The 27,011-nt window shown below is 36.2% G+C and overlaps 1 protein-coding gene across 3 annotated transcripts in view; it reads right to left on the reverse strand.

Annotated features, from left to right (window-relative positions):
- The window catches only part of rab26 (RAB26, member RAS oncogene family), a 93,906-nt gene extending 70,745 nt beyond the window's left edge, over positions 1-23,161 (reverse strand). The window contains exons 1-2 of one of the 3 annotated variants that reach the window (XR_014608909.1): positions 22,625-23,148; positions 18,827-18,937 (exon numbers count right to left, since the gene is read on the reverse strand). Coding sequence is in view for 1 of the 3 variants with exons in the window: in XM_084134583.1 (XP_083990709.1) it covers positions 18,827-18,937; positions 22,625-22,795 (282 nt within the window). In the remaining 2 variants the exon portion in view is untranslated. Of the gene's footprint in view, positions 1-18,826; positions 18,938-22,624 lie in introns of all 3 variants that reach the window. The other 2 variants (XM_084134584.1, XM_084134583.1) reach the window with 2 other exon arrangements.
- Between the last annotated feature and the right edge of the window lie 3,850 nt (positions 23,162-27,011).

Raw genomic sequence — 27,011 nt, forward strand, 5'->3', positions numbered from 1 at the left:
TCTTCCAGAAAATTAATTCAAACTCTCTACTTCCTGCCGAACAAAACAGAAGATTGGTTCAGAACGTCAAATGATCCTCATCACTCTGGCTATTTAAAAGAGCCTCCCCCAACACTAACTAAATAACTGGTCAATGGCTAGCTTTGTGGCCAACTACGGACTGGTTAAGATAAAGACAGTGTCCTCACAGTCCAGAGCCATAAGTCACCCATCCTGGCGCCACAGAGTCTGCAAAAGACCCTTCTAATGACCAAACCAACGAAAACCCCCAACTAAGAACCTTTATGAGCCCAGCTAAAGGAAGAACTTGTCAATATGAGGGGTTTTTTAAAAGACAAATTGGTTCAGAAATGACACCACAGCATTCCTGACCCCTCCTCCTTAAGACCTCTGAACGAACAAACAGTGTTCTGTCTCTTCAAACCAGAGAACTGATTCTTACCAATAAACTACATAAAATCATTTAAGAACAATTCTCAATGGACTTACAATCAAACAATCACGCAACTACATAATCCTGTGTGTTTCCACCACTTATATGCATATTCTAATAAGATATGCTTTAATCCCATATAATTCATGTAATTGTTATAATTATTAGGTGTGTGAATGACAGTGTGTACTGTTTCATATCAATGCTATCTTACGAACACAACTAGCAAGATGGCTTGAATGATATCGGTGTAATATGTTTTGATCTTCTTTTAATTAGAAATCATGTCTAAACTGTGGCCTCTGTCCTCTCTGCTTAAAAGTTAGAGAACACACCAACACTCCAGATTTACGATGAGACAAAGCCAGTGTCTAATTGGTCCGCTCTCTTCAGGAGGGGGGACAAACTTTTAGTTAAATCCTTAGACCCCAAAAACTAAGCTCTCTCTCTCGCTGCTCTAAAAGCTCTAAGCTCTCTAAGTTCCGGCAGACTAGTACCATGTAACAAACGAGCAGAAATAACCCAAATCAAGATCTGTAGAACATGGGTTAAACAGTTTCATTCAAGCCGTCTTACTACTCTCGTCTAAGTCTTCTTTTCTTTTCTAAGTCTTCCTTTATTTTCCGATTGAAAGTCTCGGTTTTAAGTTAAGTTTTGCTGCAAAGTTTCGTTCCACGATTCGCGGCTGCAACGCACGCTTTCAACTTCAAAGACTCATTCAACCATCAGCAACCGCCAGCCACACGTGACTGGTTCTCGCCCCATCTATCCATGCACAAGGAGACCACAGCCGACGAACGAACCCGGGGGAACCCTCTGTTACGCAACGAAGGGAATTCCCAAAAAGGAACGAGAAGACAAGCAAGTAACCTCCAGACTGAAAGCTAAACTGGTGTATTTATATAACTTTAATAACCTGCCTAAAACGATAGAAGGGTTAAATTAATGTTTGATGGTTCGTTCAGGTCATGTCTAAGTGCATTATGGAATCGTGAGATTTCATCCTTTCACTCTTAAACCCACTCTTTCCTCACTCTCTTCCTTTCTGCAACTCGTATGAATGTGTGTGTGTGTGTGTGCGTGTGTGTGTGTTTGTGTTAGACATTAGCTGTACGTGTTAGTATATAATCAATAAAGTATTGTTTGTATTTGAAAAGAGATTGCTTGTGTATGTGCTTATCAAATTTTATTGTCTTGAACTTCGATCAAAAGTTACCTATGCTGTTACCCTATTTCTTAATTTACTGTTAGGGGGTTATTCTTTCTTGGCCAGGAAGATATTATATTTCCTAGAGTTAATAATTGTTTATGCTTTCTGTTCATTGGATGAACTGATAAATTATCATATTATTGATTCTGTTACAGTAAATAATTGAAAATAATTAAATTATTAATTATTGATCATAATTCGTTATGAATAATAATTAATAATATTTATACGTGGGCGTATAAACGCTACATTTATGGTGGAGACGAATGCGGGAAGTTTAACCTAAAATTGTAAGCATATACGAAGTAATTATCTTTTCGAGAGAGATCCGGACCTCTGAGTCTGTGTGTGACGTATGCAGCGCGCGCCGCGCGCTCTGTTTGAATGACTGTCTGCTGAGTGAATACACAGAGAGCTGTTACTCTAGTCTAGGCTGCCTGCCTATTTTTATTTTATTTTAAACTGCAGTAAAATAACCCAAGATATAAGATCTCACACAACGACAAGGTAACAATTGAGCGTGTCCCTCGATTCTGAAATACTTTAATTATAGCTTAAGACATCTGCGTGTTCCAGAGTCTTTCAAATAGCTATAACGTTATGTGTGTTTGTATCAGTCAGAGAGCTGAATGAAATTAAAACTGCAGTAATTAAAATAACCATGTAAAGGACGGACGAGCGTGTCCCTCGTCTAACTTGAACGTTAGTCCTTATTTATCGATCGTCACTCAGTGCGTGTTCCACTGGGACGAATATTCTCACAGATTAGTCTTTATTTCTCAGATTGTCAATGCGTGTTCCACGGCAATCCCCGTGATAAACTATAAGCTTATCTGTGTCTGTTCAATTAATTCTCGTGTAAACACTGCGTATGTCCGAGTGTAGTTGAATAGGAATTATTTAAAGTTGTGTTCAAGTAAAGCTTGACGTTGAAACTCAACCAACAGTTAAAAACCCTGTTGTTTTTGCGTGCTCAGATAACATTGCACAGAGACGATCCGCCGAGATCGTTTGTTCCATCTATTACAGCACAAAGCTGTCCTTTAAAGTTAATCACTCTTAAACAACCGAGTGAAGCCCCACGTCGTAAAAACAGCTAGCTGTGGTGTCCTTTATTTGTATTTTTGAAATGCGCCGACATTTCATATAATATGATCGACGTGCATATTCTTTGAACATTGTTTGAAATGTGCCGAAATTTCATGTAACTTAACATGCATTACTGTTTACGAGCTGCAATTCACAAGTTCGCCCACTAGAGTTTGTTTTGTCGCCATAGTTACAATCGTGACACGGAAGTCTTAACCAACGCTTCCGGGGGAACTCGGACCCCACAGCAAAGCCCGTCTGGCCACAGTGTAAACAAACTGAAACAAACCCATTTGTGGCTAAGCTAAGCTAAGCTAAAGCTAAGCTAGGTAGTTGTTTACATTGAGGCCTAACCTATACTAAAGCCTTAAGCATTATTTACGGTTGTCATTGACAGTGGTTAAATACAGTGTCTGTTTGAACAACGTTAAAGGGATTTAACCATGTAAACACCTTGATGTTTACACCTGTTGGTCTTTTCTTCTTTCCTATTTGACCTGTCTCATATTATACTTTACCCATATTTTTCTGCGAAAAGGAAATTTCGGTTCACAATTATTAATTTCATTTACCTGCATTTTACTTGAAAAGAAAATACTGGTTTATGATTATTAATTGTCAAATTTTAATTTGATTTAAAAAGGGTTTAAATTCTATTTTCCTAAACAGGTCATTTCTAATGATTTCTCGATTTATTTTTAATAAATCTAATTTCATAATTTTTCCTAATTTCTAAAATTCTCTTTTAGATTTAATCACTTCAGGTGAATACATTTTTGAACTTTGAAAGCTTGGGAGTAACACACCTGAGCCTCAATAGGAGACATTGGTATCTCACTACAAGTTTCAAATAAATCAGAGATAAACCTCTCTTACAAAGTTTTATTTTTGAATGTTTAGTTGTTGGCAACTATCAATTCTACACTCGTAGTTCGACACAAAGGCTTCAGAGCCATTTGTGGACCCAATCTCCTTTCACTCCTTCCTCTTCCTTCTTTACACGTCTTTCCTGTTCTGTCCTGCTTTATTCCATCCCCTTTCTTCACATTTGTAGGAAACAAACCTGGAAGAACCATCAATCGAGTCTAAAGAAAGAGAAAGATAATTTTTCGAAAGAAAACAATTAATAGGTATTTGATTTGTAATCAAACCCTCTCTTGTTCTCCATACTCTCTCTGTTTTGTAAACACAATTTACAATTTAACATCTTATCCAAGATAAATTAACAGAGACAAGTGTTGAGCAACTGTCGCCTTCATAGCATCCCAGCTGTAAGCAGTCCAACTGACGGTGTGTGGTGTCAATCCTGTAAAACTCGGAAAAAGGTATCAGCATTATTATTGTATTATTTTTCCTTGTAAACATAAACAATAATATTGTTTACCTTTCTGGAAACAGATTCTCACCGATAGGCAGCATTTATGAGAAAAATAATATTTCTCCTACTTAAGAATTTTCTTTCTTGTTTTAGTGAAATTGGTTTTAACCTCTCTCTCTTTTCCCCTTTCTCAGTTGAGTGAAACATCACGAGTTTAAACCAGTTTTTCATTGATAGGAAATATTTATAAAAATATTTCTCCCACTGAAAAAAAAAAAAATCCTTGCAATTGAGATTTGTTTTAACCTTTTCTCTCTCTTTCTCTCACTTAGTTGAGTGACAAAGTTTCCACATCACTAGCCTACCTGTCTACACTGAGACCAACACTTAGACATTACAACACTTCACTATTGTTGTACAGTCACTGAAACGACACTTAGCTGTTCAACCACATAGGCTTACACCCCACACAGATCTGTGTCAGTCTCTTCACCCCAGCGTGCCAACATGCCGTGGACGACAAACCCCACCGACGTGGACGCCTGGCTCAGAGGCATTACGGACTGCCTCACACCAAAGACAATTGAACTGTTATTATTTTTAATAATAATCATAATTCTGAGAAGATTCCTGACACATGATTCAAGCCAGAATCAAAACCACAACCACGTGGAACTAACCAAGATTATCTGTTCCCTAAGCAATGCCTTCACAGCCCAGCTGACACTAAGCGACAAGCACATCACCCACCTTCGGGAGGAGCTGACACGTGCCCAGAGCCGCATGGACAAGCTGGAAGTGAAAGTCCAGGACGACTTCAAGCGTCAGACCACTGAGTTCCTGAGGGAGCTGATGCACACCCAACGCTGCACAGACCAGCTCAAAGCGAAAGCTCAAGTGCCTGACGAAGTGGAGCAAGAAACAAAGAAACAAGTTGACAAGCTCCAAGAAGCCCTTGCAGCCACTGAAAGTGACAAACAAGAATTAAAGACTGTCCAGAAACACCTGGTAAACCAACTCCAGTCTGCTGAACATCAGCTAGAGAAAGCTAAAGCTGACATTGAAGATAAGAACTCTGAAATTAATGCTCTGAAAGACCACCTGGAAAGGTGCAATGCTGAAATCAACCATCTGACCCAACAGCGAGATGACGTCAACGACGAGCTCTACGCGGTCAGAGATGAACTCCAGCACATTTTCCAACAGAAACCAGAGCCAAGAAGGGAGAGACCTCCCTCAGCATCACCACTGCCGAGCAGGACAGAGTCCTCCATCCAAGAACTGCCATACAGTGAAAGAAGTGAATGGCCACAACCCAAAACGTCACAGGCCTTCACCACAGAACCGTTCACTGCCAACAAGCAACGAGAGCTCATCCAGGCAGACTCCAGAGCTGCACCGGCGATGACCTTTAAAGATCTCAACAAGCTGGTTAAGAATATCACTCCGTTCAACCCGAACTCCACGGAATGCCCGGACATCCAGTCCTACATCCGAGATATCAACTTCCACCTAGAGGTGAGACCTCATGTGACTGACAGAGACAGGTTCTACCTCCTCAGATCGACATCCAGTTCAGAGGTACGAAGCTTCCTAGACCGACAACCTGCTCATGTCAAGTCAAACTACCAACTGCTATGTAAGACACTGATAAAAGAATTCATAGGCCCAGAGTCAGAACACGGTGTGTTAATCGCCTTGGAAACCAAACAAGGTCGACACGAGACTCCCCAAGCATACTACCACCGTTTTCGACAAGCCTTCTTTGGTGCACATAACTCACCTGAACAAGAAGAGGATGTGAACTTCAAAAACCTCTTTCTGAGAAACCTGCACCCCGGATTAAGTCATCATCTTGGTCTCGAGGCCTGCGCAGACACAATGACAATTCAACAGTTACGTACGCACAAGGCCCACATCAAACAGAAGATGTCCTCAAAGAAAGGTTTGAAAACATCCACAGTTTCAAACTCCTTCAGCCAAGACACAAGCCTTGCACTGGAAGACAACCAGTGGCATGACAACACCACAGTTCTTCGTAAGAAGCACAGAGAACGTGATTCCCATGCTGATGACAGATACCACACCAACCACATGGAAAAGCCATGGGACCAGCCACGCTTCTCAGGAAACCCACCTCGGCACAACTCAGTTAAGCACAGCACTGAGTATGCCCAAGAACAAGACAGTTTACCCTCAGAAGATATGGAGCAACTAATGAGGCGACTGGAAGTGTTCTTAGAAAACAAGCTGAACACGGAAGACCACTGATTCATCTGATGCACCTTCATAATGAAGATGACAACCACTTGTTCTACAACAACACAGAACAGAGTGGTCTCTCACAGTCAACCACTGACAAACACCCAGAGGTACCAGAAAACACCATCCTGGCTACCCATCACTCATAAAGAAACCACCAAACGAGCTCCAAACTCAAGAACCATATGTGTGCTACAGAAACGACAGTAAGCCCAGAACGTCAGAAAGTCTGTCACAACCAAAAGGTATCATCGGAGGAATGCAACAACGGAGACCAAGTTTTGCACCACAGCTTCATCCAGCCATGCCAAACTGCCTCCCAATGTCTGCCAGAGAACTTCCTGCCTTACTGGTTTGACTCCCAGCAGATCACAGAAGATCCCTTTTCCAAGGCAAAGAGGCAACAAGCTCATCAAAGCTAAGCCATCAAGCAAAGGGGGGAGCAAAACAGACTGAAACAGATCTGACCATACATACATACATGCATACATCCCTAATACATACATACATACACTACACAACATCCCTAACATACTCACTAACATACAGAAGTTAACTGCCTCTACTGTGCAAAACATTCAACAAACATGTTTTCCCCCACAGGTAGAAACTAACTTCAGAAACTAGCTTAACAACTTAGCTACACTTACCATAGGAAACATGGCAACTAACTACTCATCCAACAAGTACACCTGAGAACACCTATCATTACATCATGATCCCTGACACCTTAGCTGTGCAACAGTAGTTACAATTCATATCAGGAGGAACACTCAACTGCTTTGTTTTGTTTTACCTCTTCCTTCCTTCCTTTTCTTCTTTTATTAGGTAAAATGCCTGTCCGCCCCATAAGGGTCAAGGTCACAATAATAGGATTGACACACCACGCCTAATATTTGTAAGTCACCTCAAAACGAATGTGAGCCAGAGAACTCCCTGCATCATTCGAATCACAAATTGAAAGGTAAATTGGTCTAAACCTAGAACAATTTAGAAGAGAATAAAACAAACAAATCAAATTTAGTCACAAAATTAATTAATCACCGTCCCAAAACAAATTAGGATAACGTCCTAAAATTGAACTAAACTTTAGTCAACGTGATTAACTATATTGAGAGAGTGAACCTGTTTATGCCTAGGTAATCTAATGCCCTGCACCAGTAAAGTGACCAGTCATGGAGGTGTTGTCTTGTTGTTTGCTGTTTGTGTTTGCTTCCTCTACCCATTTCTCCAGCGTTCACCGATGTCTTCTACTCAACACATCGTCGACCGAAGGGGGGATATGTAACGACAATGAGAAGAAATCAACCACAGACTAATTTTCTTCCAGAAAATTAATTCAAACTCTCTACTTCCTGCCGAACAAAACAGAAGATTGGTTCAGAACGTCAAATGATCCTCATCACTCTGGCTATTTAAAAGAGCCTCCCCCAACACTAACTAAATAACTGGTCAATGGCTAGCTTTGTGGCCAACTACGGACTGGTTAAGATAAAGACAGTGTCCTCACAGTCCAGAGCCATAAGTCACCCATCCTGGCGCCACAGAGTCTGCAAAAGACCCTTCTAATGACCAAACCAACGAAAACCCCCAACTAAGAACCTTTATGAGCCCAGCTAAAGGAAGAACTTGTCAATATGAGGGGTTTTTTAAAAGACAAATTGGTTCAGAAATGACACCACAGCATTCCTGACCCCTCCTCCTTAAGACCTCTGAACGAACAAACAGTGTTCTGTCTCTTCAAACCAGAGAACTGATTCTTACCAATAAACTACATAAAATCATTTAAGAACAATTCTCAATGGACTTACAATCAAACAATCACGCAACTACATAATCCTGTGTGTTTCCACCACTTATATGCATATTCTAATAAGATATGCTTTAATCCCATATAATTCATGTAATTGTTATAATTATTAGGTGTGTGAATGACAGTGTGTACTGTTTCATATCAATGCTATCTTACGAACACAACTAGCAAGATGGCTTGAATGATATCGGTGTAATATGTTTTGATCTTCTTTTAATTAGAAATCATGTCTAAACTGTGGCCTCTGTCCTCTCTGCTTAAAAGTTAGAGAACACACCAACACTCCAGATTTACGATGAGACAAAGCCAGTGTCTAATTGGTCCGCTCTCTTCAGGAGGGGGGACAAACTTTTAGTTAAATCCTTAGACCCCAAAAACTAAGCTCTCTCTCTCGCTGCTCTAAAAGCTCTAAGCTCTCTAAGTTCCGGCAGACTAGTACCATGTAACAAACGAGCAGAAATAACCCAAATCAAGATCTGTAGAACATGGGTTAAACAGTTTCATTCAAGCCGTCTTACTACTCTCGTCTAAGTCTTCTTTTCTTTTCTAAGTCTTCCTTTATTTTCCGATTGAAAGTCTCGGTTTTAAGTTAAGTTTTGCTGCAAAGTTTCGTTCCACGATTCGCGGCTGCAACGCACGCTTTCAACTTCAAAGACTCATTCAACCATCAGCAACCGCCAGCCACACGTGACTGGTTCTCGCCCCATCTATCCATGCACAAGGAGACCACAGCCGACGAACGAACCCGGGGGAACCCTCTGTTACGCAACGAAGGGAATTCCCAAAAAGGAACGAGAAGACAAGCAAGTAACCTCCAGACTGAAAGCTAAACTGGTGTATTTATATAACTTTAATAACCTGCCTAAAACGATAGAAGGGTTAAATTAATGTTTGATGGTTCGTTCAGGTCATGTCTAAGTGCATTATGGAATCGTGAGATTTCATCCTTTCACTCTTAAACCCACTCTTTCCTCACTCTCTTCCTTTCTGCAACTCGTATGAATGTGTGTGTGTGTGTGTGCGTGTGTGTGTGTTTGTGTTAGACATTAGCTGTACGTGTTAGTATATAATCAATAAAGTATTGTTTGTATTTGAAAAGAGATTGCTTGTGTATGTGCTTATCAAATTTTATTGTCTTGAACTTCGATCAAAAGTTACCTATGCTGTTACCCTATTTCTTAATTTACTGTTAGGGGGTTATTCTTTCTTGGCCAGGAAGATATTATATTTCCTAGAGTTAATAATTGTTTATGCTTTCTGTTCATTGGATGAACTGATAAATTATCATATTATTGATTCTGTTACAGTAAATAATTGAAAATAATTAAATTATTAATTATTGATCATAATTCGTTATGAATAATAATTAATAATATTTATACGTGGGCGTATAAACGCTACAATATATATATATATATATATATATATATATATATATATATATATCTTATCCATATTTATATCTATATCTATATAGATATATACACATATATACATGCATACATATACTACTGTGTGTATAATAATGTGTGTATAACTGTGTGTGTAATAAATGACAAATAAAATATATATATATATATATATATATATATATATATATTTATTATAGTATAGTTTATTATATATATAGTTATTATAGTATAGTTTATAATATATATATATTTATTATAGTATAGTTTATAATATATATAGATATAGATATAGATATATATATAGATATAGATAGATATAGATATAGATATAGATATAGATATAGATATAGATATATATTTATTATAGTATAGTTTACACATATATAGCGTTTAGTCACACACGACATGCAGTGAAATGCTTTTTTAAACTCTCCTCACTGAATTAAAATAAGAATAACAGAAATAAAATCTGAAAATTATTTACACAAGTCAGAATAGAAATTATATAAATGAACATGAATCAGAAATAGACAACAACACAAAATAGGAAGAAAAAAAATGTATTTTGTTAGTTTGACAGGCTCTCCAATGAAGAGGCTGGTTGTGGATAATTGGTCTCCACTATAAGAGCCTTTCTAAACACCAGAGACCCTCGAGTGACACAACATTATAAGAGAGAACAGCGCGTTACAGTCAACAACAGCAAGTGTTTAGTGATTTACAGCATGAAAATGGGATGTGATTTATCTTTTTATTTTACATTCTGGTTAGCAAATTTGTTTTAAAAAACAAAGCGGAGAGCCTGAATCCAGTTGTCTAAGTGACAAATACACAGATTATGTGTTTGAGTGAGTGTGAACAAGTGAGATCACAGAGAAATGCTGAGGAAACGACGACGGGACTCTTTCCACACCGGAGCTTTCAAGCTGTGACTTCAAGTTTAGCCAGAAAGTGAATGAATAAATAAAAGCTCAGTTGTTTCTCGAACAATAGAATTCTGTGCCTGCTGATAATGCGCAAAAACAGTTTTAATAGAGAATCTTTCACATTCTCCCAGTAATCATGACACATATAATCACAAAACCATGGTATTTTTAGTAATACTATGGTATCGCCATTTGTACATGTCCAAAACAACAGTGGTTTAAGTCACAGATATCATGGTGATACAAAAGTCCTGATATCATAATGAAGAAAAGCTTCATTTATATGATCAAATGTATATCTTGAATGCAATGCAAGTCATCTTTCGATAAAGTGACAAATGCATAAATGCAAAAAAATAAAATAAAAGTCTGATTAAAAGGGATTGTGTGTCAGGGTCATTAAATGTCTTCAATTATCAAATAATTTAACTTTTTATGACAAGGCAAGATTCATTATAAAATGTCATGTAGTCTGACTCCTCAAAAATTAATATTCACAAATGAATAATTCATGATTTTGTATTTTTTTTTAAAATATTAAAACTTTTTAAAATGTGTACACTCACATGTGTTTAATGTGCATTAATTTAAAAGTCATAAATTGAAACTTCTATTGAAAATATGAATGTTGTTTTCACAACATTAGAGGACATTTCTTGGCACATGTGTTGCACAAAGACTTTTATTTTCCTAATCTTGTACTCTTATTTATTTAGTCCATAGTTGTTTGCAATGCACCATGAGAATATCACCATATTGGCTCAGTTTGACTGAGAATAACAGACAGGAGATGTTATATAAACACACACACACACACAAGTGATTTTTTGGAGAGCCAGAGGTGAATAAAGAAAAGGCAGACAGCACTGAGACTTCATGACGAGTCGAGGTCACTGACGTGGGTGAAATCCAGGAAGAACATCACAACATGAGAAGCTCTTTGTTTGAGAGCTGGAATAAATCCATCTCTCCTATCATAAAGAGTGTGTGCATGCATGTGGTTCTCTCTCTCGTGTGTTACAGTAGTTCAACAGCTGTAGTCCTGCAGAAGCGGATCGATAGCCTGTGAAAGCGGCTCGAGAGGAATTCATACATGCATGACGAGGACATCCATTCTTAAAGTCCCAGCGGTGAAAGAAAAGGACACTTTCTACAGTCAGATAACGACCAAGCCTCAAAACAACAGGGAAAGGGCTTCCAAAATACTTCAATAATAGTGGAAAATATACTGTATGTACAGTGAAAACTATTCTCACTCCGAAATTTACTGCATTGAATAAACATGAAATTTTGAAGCAGAAAGAATGAAATCGTATTTTCTTGTAAAACATATTTCAATAGTCTTACAACCTTAACTTCATTTTTTTACAGTGTACTTCTAACCACCACATGCCATTTCTTTTAATGCAACAGATTTTCAATGTCAAATGACAAAAAAAAAAAAAAAAAAAAAAACGTTGAATGATCTGTAAAGTGTTTTAAAACTCTGTAAATGATTTTCGGTTTATGCATCCGACACCTTTTAAAGTGCTATCATGTCATTCTCAGAGGGAAACAAATGCAAAATAAGCATCAGCTCACTAATGGACTGATGAGTTGTTAATGCTAATGTAAGCTACTAGTTCTCAGCTAAAATGTTTATTTTTTACACTTAGATTTATGCCTTTGGCAGACGCTTTTATCCAAAGCGACTTGCATTGCATTTCAAGGTACACATTTACTTGATCAGTTCTTCTTTTTACACAATTACACAAAGATTGTTATAACTTGCATGCCTACTGTACATCAGTCTGATTTATTATATATTTGAACACTGTTCAAAGGTTTGGGGTCAGTAAGATTTAAAAAAAAATAATACGTTCATTCAGCAAGGATGCGTTACATTGATCAAAAGTGACCGTAAAGACATTTATAATGTTAAAAAAAAGATTTCTATTCCAAATAAATGCTGTTCTTTTGAACTTTCAATTCATCAAAGAATCTCACGAATTAAAATGCATCATGATTTCCGGTTTTAAATATTGATAATAATCATAAATCAGCATATTAATATGATTTCTGAAGGATCATGTGACACTGAGGGCTGGAGTAATGATGCTGAAAATTCAGCTTTGATCACAGGAATAAATAATATTTTCACATATATTCACATAGAAAACAGCTATTTCAAAATGTAATAATATTTCACTGTTTTTATTGCATTTTTGATCAAATAAATGCAGCTTTGGTGAGCAGAAAAACTTAGACTTAAAAAAAAATCTCAAAACTTCTGATATAAAAATCACCAATGCACAATGGCTTTTCAGTTCATTTAAAGCAACACTAAGGAACTTTTCCTCTTCGGTCGCCCTACAGGTTGGAAGCGGAATTGTCCATTACCGCTGTCGTAAATAATTTCGCCGCTCGCTGTTTATCCAGCACCGGCTTTGGAATGATCGATGTCCACAGACAAGGTAGAGTATGTTGCATTATTTCATGAAAGTATGATGTATTGCGACATCCGAAACGAAGAAAAACTAAATAATTACTATTGTGACGCTTGATGTAAAGCAAGTCAAATTTGTAGTTTTCTTATGTCTCATCAGAACTACAGAAACGCGACCCGATCTGGCAATCTTGCATAGTGCGGTTATATCAGATATAGGGCCGCAAAACAAATCCAGAAGTGCCTTTCACCCTGTTACGACTTGATGAACCACTGATACGATTTTGGAGTAGTAGAACTACTTTTTGGATGTGATTTTGGATTTTGGATGTGTGTAGAACTAGATCAGTGAAATCTCAAGAGTGATGTGTGCACAGTGGAATCTGATTGGACTGGTTGTTTTATGCAACCAGACACAGAGGAAAAAATAGACTCAGTTTTCCTGCCAGTTGTGAGCGATCAGAGAAAGCACACTATCAGTACAGCAAGTGTCTTTATGAGTGCAAGCCTGCAGACACACGCCGTGATCCAGGACTCTCAAAACCGGGAAATGCGTTTGAGTGTTGTGAACCCATTTTTCCCAACACTATTCAGATGCAAATGAGCCGCTGTGGCATTAGGTGTAGTTTCCTACACCTACAGCTCTGCTATAAGTGAGCTTTATGAATATATTCAGCTGGAGATCAGGCTTGCCGGTCTCATAAATGAAGTGAAAGGGCAGGACTATCAGTCATTCATGACGGACGAGGAATTTATAATGCTGTGAGAAAACAGCACCACACACTGAAACTGCTTATGGTCGATATCAGAAGTGACCAGTTTGACCAGCAAATCTAAACAGACTTGACTCACAGCTGACGATTTTAGTACAGATGATGGAGATCATTTCCTAAGCAAATAAGACCATATCAATCTCTTTTACACAGGGATGCACGATATATCAGCCACCATATCGGTATCAGCGGATATATATTTTTATGTTATTAGCCGCGTTTCCATTACCCTTCAAATTGCGCAAATTGAAAATACGCCCAATGGAAACACGTCAATTTCGCAAAAACTTGCATTTATCGCAAAAAAGTTTTTAATGGAAAGCAATGGAAACAGTTTTTGCACATTTACCGTCAACTGACGTAGATGACGCGGTGTGTTTGGACAGAATACGAGACAGAGTTCTTTATTAAATTCCTAAAAGACAAAAGAATTACAGGAATAATGGATTCTAAACCTCAAATAAATGCCACAATCAAGACCTCGAAGCAGAAATGAAGGAGAAACATTTACAGAAACACCTCATATGTGCCGCTCACAAGTATAATAAGGGTCGTTCCTTACCATTAATGCTTGGAAAACACACACACATCTCCTTCGATTAATAATAATGGCTAGTGCGTCCGTTGCCATGGTTTTTGGAATTATTTGACTTATCGCGAGAGGAAAAAATGAAGTTTTAGTCGCATAACATCAGTTAATAGAAATGGCGTCATTTCGAAATAGTTTTTTGTCGACATTTAAAAAAAATAAAAAAAAAAAAAATAATAATAAATAAATTAAAAAGTAATTTAAAAAAAAAAAAAAAAAAAAAAAAAAAAAAAATCGCAAAAGTTTTTCGCAAATCTGTAATGGAAACGTGCCTATTGTTATCAGCCCGATAAGAAAATTTGGCCGATATATTAAAGCCGATAAATAATGTATTATTTCCTTCAGCTGAGACCCTTCAGATATAACATGATGGGTTTGAATTGCTTGAAATATGATTAAAATCACTTAAAAAAGGAAAATACAGTAAAGTGCAACATGTGCAGCGCAAGTCTGTCATATCGGCTACATCAATTATAATGAGAACATCATAATTGCGTGTTTAGGACATGCATTTAATGGTGAAACTTTTGTTTTTGTAATCAGGCTCTCACAAATAATATAAAAATTTGGATTTAGATTTATCCGCCATTTTGTCGTTTATCGGCTCTCAAATATAAAGAATTATCGGTATCAGCCAAAATGTTCATATCGGTGCATCCCTACTTTTACATGTTGTTCATTTGGCCAATACATTCATTTTAGGCTCATAAACTGCTTATCAATATTATTTTCTGCAGTAATCGACAGCACAGATGTTGAGGATAGAGCAACACTGCACACAACATGATTTCTTAAGAACTATTTTTGCCTTAGTATTTAGTTGTATTCAATAGCGAATACTTGTTTGACAAAGATCAATTGAATGAATTAGTCTAGCAGACAATCATATGCCGGGAAGAAGCGTATGTATTATTTACACTAAAATCAATTTACTATTAACTGAAGGACAGCAAGAGCACAAATGACACATCAATAGATTATTTTCATTCCACATTCAGCAGTTTAATATTACTCTTCTGTATTCAATGCAAAAATGATGTTCTTCCTCAGTGTTTCTATCTTGTTTTTCCATACAAATATCTAAACATTCTTAAATCAAGATTCATTTTCTGGAGAAGCAAAGTTATTTAAGATGTTAAGTCTGGTTTAATAAAAACAAATATGAACAAATATCTGACAATGGGACATTTTTCTTGTTTTAAACATAAACTTAATTTTTATAATCTATTCAGAAAACAAGACTTAATATCTTTTGTCATTTTTCTTCCCATATAAATGTGTTTTGATTTAAGAATGTTGAGATATTGTTAATGTAAAACAAGACAAAAATACTGAGTTAGAAAATATTTTTTTGCAGTTATGTCAGAGATTATATAACATATATACATATACGTTATATACATAACAGTGATTTTTGCTGTTATATAGATCTGTCGCACTGCACACAAAAACAATGCATATTTTATTAATACTCCATGCCTAATCATTTAACATAAAGTCATGTAATATGCCAGATCATTTACAGTTAGATGGTCATCAACACAAATTAAGCACATTTTGCTACCGTTTATTTTGTGGCAATGACCCGTGGATAGCATATTTTATATCACCATTAACATGTAAGAAGCAAATTTGCACAATTTATGGACAAGTACAAATTCTTTTACTAACATTTAGCTTGATTTAAAGGAAATGAAATGGATCTCAGGTCTAAAGTGCCGCATCCAGCAGTCACAGTGAGGATAACAGGGATTACAGATCAACGGCTCAATAAAGTCTCTCTTCTGTACCGTTTACAGAGCACGACTTCACATAAATGCTGGTTTCTGTAAATCCAACAAGTCAATTTCTGGCTTAACCAATGGCAAACTGTAATTTTCTGTGCATTGGACTACTAGTTTATCCAAACAGATCCAGACAGGAGTGTTGGGGGGGGGGGGGGTAGTCTTTACGAGTGAGTTATTAAATCATTTACACATGCAATTTATTTAAAAACACTGATTCATTCAGGAAAGAAAAAACTAATGGCCTTTATGAGTGAGTCATTGAATAATTCACTCAGGCAATTTGTTCAAAACACTGATTCATTCTAGCCTGGTTCTACCAGACTCTCGTACATTTCATTTGTACAGAGAGTCTGGCCTCTCTCCATTGACAAGCGTTAACTTCCTTGTAGGCGGGTACTCTGTTGAAGTTTAAAACTATTGGATCTGCCCAGAGTCACTCTGGATCTGCCATAACCAATCGCTAACCTTTGGTCGTGACGTAACGTAACCCTACAACTCAAACTAGCGCACAACCTCAACGTCATCGTTCTCAGCCACTCCCTCTGTTCGCTGATTGGACCGACAAAAAAATGATCGGAGTAAACCAAAGAATACACCACAATCCCAGACGTAGTACTGAAGGGAAATAAAATTGAGAGGAAGTACGCAGGAGGGCGGAGCCAGGCTAGATTCATTCAGGAATGAAACAAGTAATGTCTTTATAGTTGATTCACTGAATCATTCACTCAGACAATTTGTTCAAAACACTGATTCATTCAGGAATGAAACAAGTAATGTCTTTATAGGCGAGTCACTGAATCATTCACTCAAGCGATTCATTCAAAAACACAAATTCATTCAGGAATGAAACAAGTAATGTCTTTATAGGTGACTCACTGAATCATTCACTCATGCGATTAATTAAAAAACACTGATTCATAGAAAAAGGTAATGGCCTTTATGAGTGACTTATTGAATAATTCACTCAGGCAATTTGTTCAAAACACTGATTCATTCAGGAATGAAACAAGTAGCCTAATGTCTTTATAGGTGAGTCACTGAATCATTCACTCAAGCGATTCATTCAAAAACAAAATCATTCAGGAACGAAACAAGTAATTGTCTTTATAAGTGAGTCAATGAATCATGCACTCGGCAATTTGTTCAAAACACTGATTCATTCAGGAATGAAACAAGTAATGTCTTTATAGGTGAGTCACTGAATCATTCACTCAAGCGATTCATTCAAAAACACAAAATCATTCAGGAACGAAACAAGTAATGTCTTTATAACTGAGTCACTGAATCATTCACTCAAGCGATTAATTCAAAAACACTGATCATTCAGGAATGAAAGAGCATGCATGCGTTGAAACACGTTGATTCAGTTTTCTCTTTGTTTGTAACAATTTTCTAACTGTTTGCCAAATTAACTGATAGTAAAACTAAATAAAACATTTGAAGATAGAGAGAGGGAATATGATTAAGATTAATGCACAACTAAATGAAAAATAAAATGGTTATGTTCCTATGTATAGTATGCCATGTTGCTTCACTTTTTCGGCATCATATCTCAAATAAAATATCAAGTTTATTAACGAACTACCATGAATTTTATTCAATATACCTTTTGATGAAAAAATCTTTTTAAAAAAGACCTGTAAACTCCAGACACAATTTTCACCGTCCATCTAAAAACCGACCTTAAATGAACCCTGTCCGAAATTCATTGACCCAAGCAGTCCGAACACAAAGACACTTTGTCCAGTCCTCTAGATTAGTTCACATAAATGATGAAATACTGAGCTTGTGAAGCTCTTTGCCCTTGGCAGTATTGAAGTAATGGAAGAGCTGAAATGATGCACCGCTGTCTCAGAACGACAAATCCTTCATCTGTTCATGTCATCTGTCTGTAGTGCTCTTAAAATTACTCTGAAAATACAAGCCCTGAGGAGCTTCAATAGATAATGATGGATTCTTCTTATTGATATAAAAGAAAAGAGACACACACATGGCCTATTTTATTGCTAGATGTAACAAATTAGGGCTTTGTCGCTTCATAAAAGAAAAACATAAGACTTTAGTGTTTGTATGTAAGGCCAAAGAAAATAAAGACAGAGTCTGCCATCTTTTCATTTTAAGAACCAGCTGATGTTACTTAAAGTCCCCCTGTAGTCGATAATTGTACCCTTTAAAACTCATCTTTGATCACCAAAATGACATATTTAAACGTTTTTTTCCTTAAAATATTGTGAATGTAACTCGACACCCTTGCCTCATTTAGTATGTGCGGTTCTATGAATATGCAAATGAGCCCCGCCTCCACTCACTCACTCAGCTCAGAGATCCACTGGTTGACGATCACACGTTGATCTGATTGGTTACAAGGTAGTTTGTGACGTCAGAAACACCAGCGATTTCAAAGCGTGTTTTTGAGACTGTCTTTGGTTCACTGCAGTTTTAAGGAGGAAATACTCAGCAATGCTGTCGACTTATGAATTTACACATGGTTTGTCTTAAAGCATATTAAAAACACATATAAATAACATTAAAAACTGGATTTTCACCACAGGGGGACTTTAAATGAGTGCAATTTAGGATTGCCTTGAAATAATAATCGACCATGAATTCTGAAGCTGATGTAAATGCATGCATTTACACTATGGAATAATTACTTTTTATTAATGTTTAAAAGAAGTCTCATGAGACTTTATTTCGATATTTCACTTTAAATACACCTGAATTAATCCAACCTTTTGACAGGTAGTGCATATGCATGAATGCATGTATATTTCATATTCTCCACTCACCCTGAAGTCTATACCAACTGTTGAGATGAAGCTCCCAGCCAGAAATGCTCCATCTTTAAAGCGAACCAACAGACAGGTTTTCCCCACGCCAGAGTCACCGACCAGCATTACCTGGAGAAAAACACATGATGAAGCATGCAATATATCCCATAATCCCTCCCTCGTCTTCCCTGCCTCTTATTCTATTAAGAGACAAACATCCTCTCATCCTTCCATCAGTGTCAATCAAACCATGTCTGTTTCCCTGCAGCACTTAGAGAGACTCTTTCAAGGCCGTAAAGATTAAAGACAGGAATATCGGAGAGGTTTGCTTGCAGAGGGAATGGATTTTGCTTTGGTAAAGCTATAAAACATAAAATGTTGACTTCTCTGAACTTCATTTCAAAATAAACTCACTGTTTTATTTAGATTCCCTTCAGACCTGTTAAAACTTAAGTAAAAGTGAAGTGCACTTGACGTGTACTTCAAATTCTAGAGTATATTTGTTTTGTTTTTAAGCTACTTGAACATAATATAACATTAATGAAATAAAAGGTCACTTAAAAAGAATACACTTCCGTGACTGTTTCTAACATGCTTTTAAAAAGTGCATGTCAAATTTTTATTTTAAAGTATTTTAAATCACGTTTTGTCATGCTTTAAAGAAGTACAAACCTTGACGTGTTGACATGCTAAAGCACATGTAAAGTACTTGAAGTGTGTTATTTGATATGACATTTAAAGTTAATGTTTTAAATGTACTAAATTGCAACATCATTAAATGTATAATTAGAAAAATATTTGCATACATGACAAGTTCGAACAGAAGTGGCTTTAAAGTATATTTCAGTTTTATTTATAAATGTGTGTCGGAATACTTTAATCATTTCAAAGACAATAGAATTCATTATGAAATTAATGTACATAAAGAATTACTTAAGTCCCACTTAAGTGAGTCAAAAAAGCAACTTATTGCATTTTATATCAATTTAAACTTTAATGCATTTTCATTTAATCGTAAATAACATGCAATTAAGTGTCTGAAAACATTGCATTCAGTTCACACTTAAGTATATTATTTCAATAATAAGTACCATTTTTAAAAGTATGCTAAACTTTTAAAGGTTAATTAAAGGATGAAGCTTCTTAAATTATAATTTTTCACAAATAGCATTGGTTTATTTCATAGACTGTAAAAAAAAAAGGTTTATTTATTTTAGTAATATTTACACCAATGCTAAATGATATGCAGGAGTAGAAAGCACGTTAGGAAATGCTTGTTTACACGTATGGATCTGCAGGATCACTTTGGGAAATCGGGAGTTGCACAGCTATTCCTGTTCTTTTGCACTGTCCACTCATGACTGATGATGTTCTTGATTGCATATGATGCAATTTGATGAATAAGCATGACTAATATATATATATATATATATATATATATATATATATATATATATATGATTCAACATCAGGGAATGATTATATAAATGCATTATTCACCAGATCAGAACTGTCTTCCACATCGAAGTCACTTAAACGTCACTTAAACATTTAAGCCTAAATACTGTATGTAAAGCTCAAAACTCCTGGGCCCGTATTCATAAAGATTCTAAGAATCCTCTCAGAAAACTCTTAATTTAGCTTAAAAACTTTTACGTAGGAGTCTTAGCTTAAAAGCGATTCGGGACCGATCTGAGAGCAACTCTGAGTAAGGAAAAGACAAAAACTTTTATCTTAGTGAGGAGGCGGGGTTGACCCCGTTGCTATGTATGACACTATCTTTTGAAGACTGTGATTGGTTGGTTGTCCAAGAAGAAAAAAAAAAAAGTGATTTTAAGTATAGGGTCTATTCTAAGCCTTCACTTTGAAATTACATGCGCAATTTTTCCTATTTGACCGTTCTCTCAGAGTCACACACACACACACACACACACACACACATTATAGGCCTATATGTGTATATAAATCCTTTTTTTATTTTCCATGCTGTTAATTTCCTATAAGGTATTTGATTGGCTTAGAATGATAAAAAAAAATTCCACTCTTTCCAATTACACTGATTGTTGGCATGTCTATTTAAGTGGTGGTTTGAATGTTGGTTTGAATGTTGGTTTTAATGTATCAAACATGGAATTTTCCCAGTTGCCAAATATCGTAATGTAGTGATTACTTTCATTTCTGGCTCTATGGCAGCACTGTGTTGGAGATATTAGTGTGTCTCTAAAAAGATCTGTCACAAACATGATCCCTGCTCGATCTAATCTATAGTGTCTTATTAACTCACTGTCATCCATCGTCTGCAACACATTTCTTCTCCCTCTTCGTCTTTCTGCCATTTTCTCCTCTGCTAAAGAAACTCTTAAGCCTCTTAAAAGTCCTCGTCCGTGCTCCTAACAATTTTAACCTTAAAACCTCTTTTAAGGGTTAAGATGCTTCCTGAATTACTTTTTTCTTTACTAGGATTTTTTCTTTAATTTTAAGAGTAAACGCCCACATTTCTAAGAATTTTCTTAGAATTTTGTCACTAGGAGCTACTCTTTGCATTAAGATTGTTTATGAATACGGGCCCTGATTATTCAGACTGGAGAAAGCCGAATCGGTCGGTGTGAATGCTTGTAACTGAGCATGCTTGAGTCCGGCTGGAGAACTCAGTTTCTGTGCTCTGGCTTATCTGTATTGACACAGCTGTTCAATTAGAGGCTCAACTCCAGTCAAACAGAGCGCAAAATCCCCATCCATATGGGACAGCTGGATAGTATTTCATTGTTTTTAATTGCCGTGGCATAAATAAAGGCCACAAACTCATTGCATAGTAAATCTCCACACAATCATTTGAGCTATTAAATATACATTTTATAACACAGCAGCCATGTTTATGCTGGCAAAATATTTCCAATCACATATGCATGCACATGTATGGCAAACCATTTTAACAATTAATAATTGGCTTATCTTTTTATGAAAAAAAATTCAAGTGGAACAATTTATTGAACAAAATATAAGAAAATCTAAATTAAAATTAAAAAACAAAAATTTGAGTATCATATACATCATGGCTCATAGCATGATTTAGGGAGAATATGTAGGAAAAAACAGCTCAATTTTATTCAGACTCAAACTGAGCAAAAATAAGCTGATTATAATTATGCTGATATTTATATGGACAAAAAGTGATGAAATTCTGATGCTTGTAATGCAAATCTATGAGATCTTTATAACAATAATCGCAGATACTGACATAAAATGCATACAAAAATCTATATCGGCCAATATGTCTTAGTAAGATATTTAAATGCTTAGTTTATGATCAAAGCTCTGTAGTTTTAAAACATATAATGCAATGCAATACAATGTTTGAGAGATGAACAAATAAACCTTCTACAAGCCTGATTTTTATAATAAATGATGCATCATGTAAACATGCAGCTTCAGTCCAGTTCAGTAAAGCATTTTTCTTGAAATATTACTGTTAATATAAAGGTTATTCTTAAGATTACTTCAACAAAATTCAGGATGAAGAGCCTCAGAAGCCCAGAGAATGTTAGTTACCTCAAATTAGTTACCAATTAAATGGATCCTTGATACTATTGTGATGTAATGAATGAGAACTAGTCATAAGATACTAATTATAATTGGAATAATAGAACTAGTGCAATTAAAATATACTAGGCACTGAAATTACTTAGTAGTAAATATTAAAAAAATAATAATTTGGTTACTAGTAAGCTAATATAAAAAATAAATAAATGAATAAATGTGTAGACGGCTTGCCATACTGCATGATGTTCGCGTTGTTGAAATGAGCTCGTCTTGTACCTTGAAGGCGATGTCGTAGAACTCTCCACTGTTGCTGAGAGAGGGTCTGCTGGGATACACCACTCCGTTGGACTGGGTCAGGACTTTCTTTCCCTTCTCTTTATCGCTGATGGGAGATGAGCTCGGAGAATTTGAACTCCCCTTTCCTTTCACCGCTTTTTTCCTCGACATTATTAGAATAATTATTCCCCGTGTGAACGTACAACGAGTAATTTATAAAGCACGCTCTATGCAGGAACCAGGTTACTTTTCCCGATGTGTTTGTCTTAGTAAGCGTGAATTAACTTTTCGGCAATAAGCGAGCGCATGACTACGGGTTTGCGTCAAATAATGAGTGCGCGCGGTGCACCTGCTTCTGTGGTCCAAAAATGTGCAAAGAAAAAACGTCTCAGCCTCCTAAATGCACTTGTGCTGATGCTCCGTCAGTATGAAAGGGAAAATTCACCTCACTCCTTTAAGCGTAGTAGTGCACGCGCGTTGTCAACAATCGGTGAAGCGCGCGAGCGCTCAGTCTCCACTTGTGTGAATACAAAACCCTCTTAAAGGCGCAGTCTTATTTTGAACGTACACCAGGATTGGTTTTAGCTAGGAGGATGGATTGACAAAGAATGAACTCGAAGATATCAGCAGTAATTTAAAAAAATAAAAAAATAAATTTAGCTTATTAGACTAGGCTACTAAAAATTACAGCATTTTACAAGCCTTACATTAATATGGAAGCTTGTTTATGTCATTGATTTGTTCTTTATTGTGTCATTGTTGTAAATAACAACGAAATAACATCAGAGAATCTTACAATATGAGTGTAAACTTTGTACCAGACAACATAGACTTAGAAATTATTGTCCATATGAAAAAAATATAATGCAAATTGTGAGATTACTGCAGCAATGCATACTCCAATTACCAACTATTGCAGTTGCAGTGTAGAAAAAGTAGTGTAGAGTATATGTGTTGGGCTGGGTGTAAATTGTAGGAATGTTCGTTCAACAGTCTCAGCCAGTCTAGTAGTCATGGAATGAAAAATAAAATAAAACCCAGAATATAATTGATGTAACTCAGAATATAAACTTGCAATTGTGAGAAAAGAAGTGAGAATTGCTAAATAAAAAGGTAAATTACCTTTAATGGAAGCCTCTCATTAAGAAACCAGAACTAGATCCAAATGAATTAGCACAGACCCATTTCAAATCGTCCATTTATGACTAAAATACTAGAAAAAGTCTTCCTGCAAAAAAAAAAAAAAAAAAAAAAAAAAAATGTCTATGATATCTATGAAAAATTTCATTCTGGATTCAGGCCCTATCAATGCACAGAAACTGCACTCGTTAAAATTACAAATTACTTACTTCTGGCTGTATCTCAATACTAGTTTTACTTGATTTAGTACTGCGTTTGACACTATAGATCATAAAACACTCTTAGATCGACTACAAAATTACACTGGTATTCAGGGACAGGCATTAAGGTAGTTTAGACTGTACCTATCAGACCGTATTTTGTCTATTTAAACGTGGAAAAATACGAGATAATGTCAGTAAATTATGGATTGACACAAGGATCTGTGTTCGGCCCTCTGCTATTCTTAATATATGCTTGGTAACATTATAAGAAAACATGGAATTAGTTTCCACTGTTATGCCGATGATACAATATATACTATATATTTCAATCCAACCCGATCTCTAAAATCATCCAACTTGACAGTGTGTGTTAAAGATATAAAATATTGGATGACCTGTAATTTTCTTCTATTACATTCAGATAAGACTGAGGTATTACTTATTGGACCAAAAACCCTGTACACAGAATCTCTTGCGTTTAAAAGGATGTACCACTTCATCCTTTACAGTTAAAGACCTGGGTGTTATATTAGACAACTTGTCCTTCAAAAATCATATTTCATATGTTATGAATATGTTCTTCCACCTCAGAAACATCGCTGAGCTACGGAACATGCTAACAGTTTCTGATGCAGAAAAGTTAGCATGACGTCTAGACTACATTACTGTAATGCATTGCTAGCTGGTTGTCCAACATCCGCAATAAACAAGCTACAAGTAGTCCAAAATGCACACATTCTTACTATAGGTCAAGAAAATATGATCATATAACAACAATTTTATCATCTCTATACTTAACTTCCGTATCAATTACTATACTAACACTATTGCAACCACCCAAAACACCTTACCAACCATCTAGCAACACCCTAGCAACCACCCAGAATACCCTAGCAACCACCTAGCAACCACCCAGAACACCTTAGCAACCCACTAGAAACACCCTAGCAACCGTTCCGTCTTCTGGAAATGTACATTACTATACTGACCAATAAGGGGGACCTAGAAATATTTTTTGACCTAAAAACAGAGGGAAGTTGGCTCATTTTCAGATCAAGCTCTAGATCATTTCAATAGTACAGTATGCTACTATTAATGTGAAAGTAACCAGAAAAATAACAAGATATTTATGTTGCAACATCTTGGCTGGAATTTGCTGTAAATTGGGCCCGACTTTATGCCGACAGTCTAAAGTCTGACTCGTTATTCAAGTGACTCATGTGTGGAAAATATAACACCAGTTTTTCATCACAGACCCTTACATAATCTTCATATATAGCCACTAGTGACTCACATGACTTAAAATAACTCTCAATTGTAATAAGAAATATTCCTTAAAAAAACGATTATCTGCAGCCTTAAGATTTCCTGATCATCTGCTTCTGTCATGAAATGCATAGAGTTCACTAAAGGACAATCCCACCAAGGTCATTTTTAGCCACACCTGTCACTTGGATCAGTTGCTATAGTTACGTTGTAATTGATTTCTTCCTTTCTCAGGCTCAGTCTAACATATCAAACTTAACCTATAGGTAACGCGATCTCTGCTTTATGGAGACACACTGTCCCTTCCCAATATAATGAGTGGTCTTGAGCCCTTCACTGCTAATAAAGGATCTGTCCAGTGGATTTAACTGCTCAACCCACTGGGAATGAGGAGGATAATGAGCAGAAACACATGCTGACCAGTTTAGAGACTGTGGACACCAGCGCTCTCTAACACTGGGTCATTATCACTGGCTGCGCTTTACAACCGATCCAGAAAAGATGCTATATCTGCTTCAGGAGGATTATATTATATTATATTATATTATATTATATTATATTATATTATATACTGAGACTGTCAGACACCAGCTCTCTCTCTAACACTGGATCATTATCACTGTCTGCGCTTTCCAACCGGCTCTTATTCTGGAAGATTTGATGATCCAGAAAAGATGCTATACCTATTATATTATATTATATTATATTATATTATATTATATTATATTATATTATATTATATTATATTATATTATATTATATATTTAAAGAGCAGTTGTTCTTCCATATCTTATCCATATCCTAATCTAGATCTAGAAAGGATGAAGCCCTCTTCAGGAGAGTTTTTTCATGTCATGTCATGTCATGTCATGTCGTTATATGTCATGTCGTTATATGTCATGTTATGTCATGTAAGTTATGTCATGTTATGTCATGTTGTTATGTCATGTTATGTTATGTCATGTTGTTATGTCATGTCATGTTATGTATGTTATGTTATGATATTATGTTGTTATATTATGTGTTGTGTTGTTTTGTGTTATGTCATGTTATGTTGATATGTTATGTTACGTTATATTGTGTGTTTCGTTATGTCGTGTTATGTTATGCATTATGTGTTGTGTATGTTATGTTGTATGTTATTTTGTGTGTTATGTTGTTTTGTTATGTTGTGTGTTATGTTGTTTTGTTATGTTGTATGTTATGTCATGTAATGGCTTGTGTTATGTTGATATGTTATGTTACGTTATGTTGTGTTTCGTTATGTTACGTTATGTTATGTAATGTTATGTTGTGTATCTTGACATGTTATGTGTTGTGAGTTATGTTGTGTATGTTGTCATGTGTTGTCATGTTGTGTATGTTATGTTATGTCATGTTGTGTTATGTGTTGTTATATTGTGTGTTATGTTACATGTTGTGTTTTGTTATGTTACATTATGTTGTGTGTTATGTTGTGTTGTGTGTTATGTTATGTTGGGTGTTATGTAATACGTTGTGTGCTCATTTTATGATGTTTTATAAACAAAGTTCGGGAGGAGCACGTTCAGATAATCAATCCAATCTACTTGTCATCAAACAATTACGTCTACCCTAATCAGCATGACAAGAAGTATATATATATCCACTCTGTCAACTCACCTAACATTCCTTGACAGTTTTCCAGCATCCCTCCACCACCCCGGCTCCTCACTCGTGGCTCATTCTTTTACAGCCAGGAATACGGGGGGAATACTCTGGGTTCGGGCCGAATACCGAGCCCGGAGCCCTCTCCTCGG

Source organism: Abramis brama (assembly GCF_963993115.1).
Source record: "Abramis brama genome assembly, chromosome: 14".
NCBI lineage: Eukaryota > Metazoa > Chordata > Actinopteri > Cypriniformes > Leuciscidae > Abramis > Abramis brama.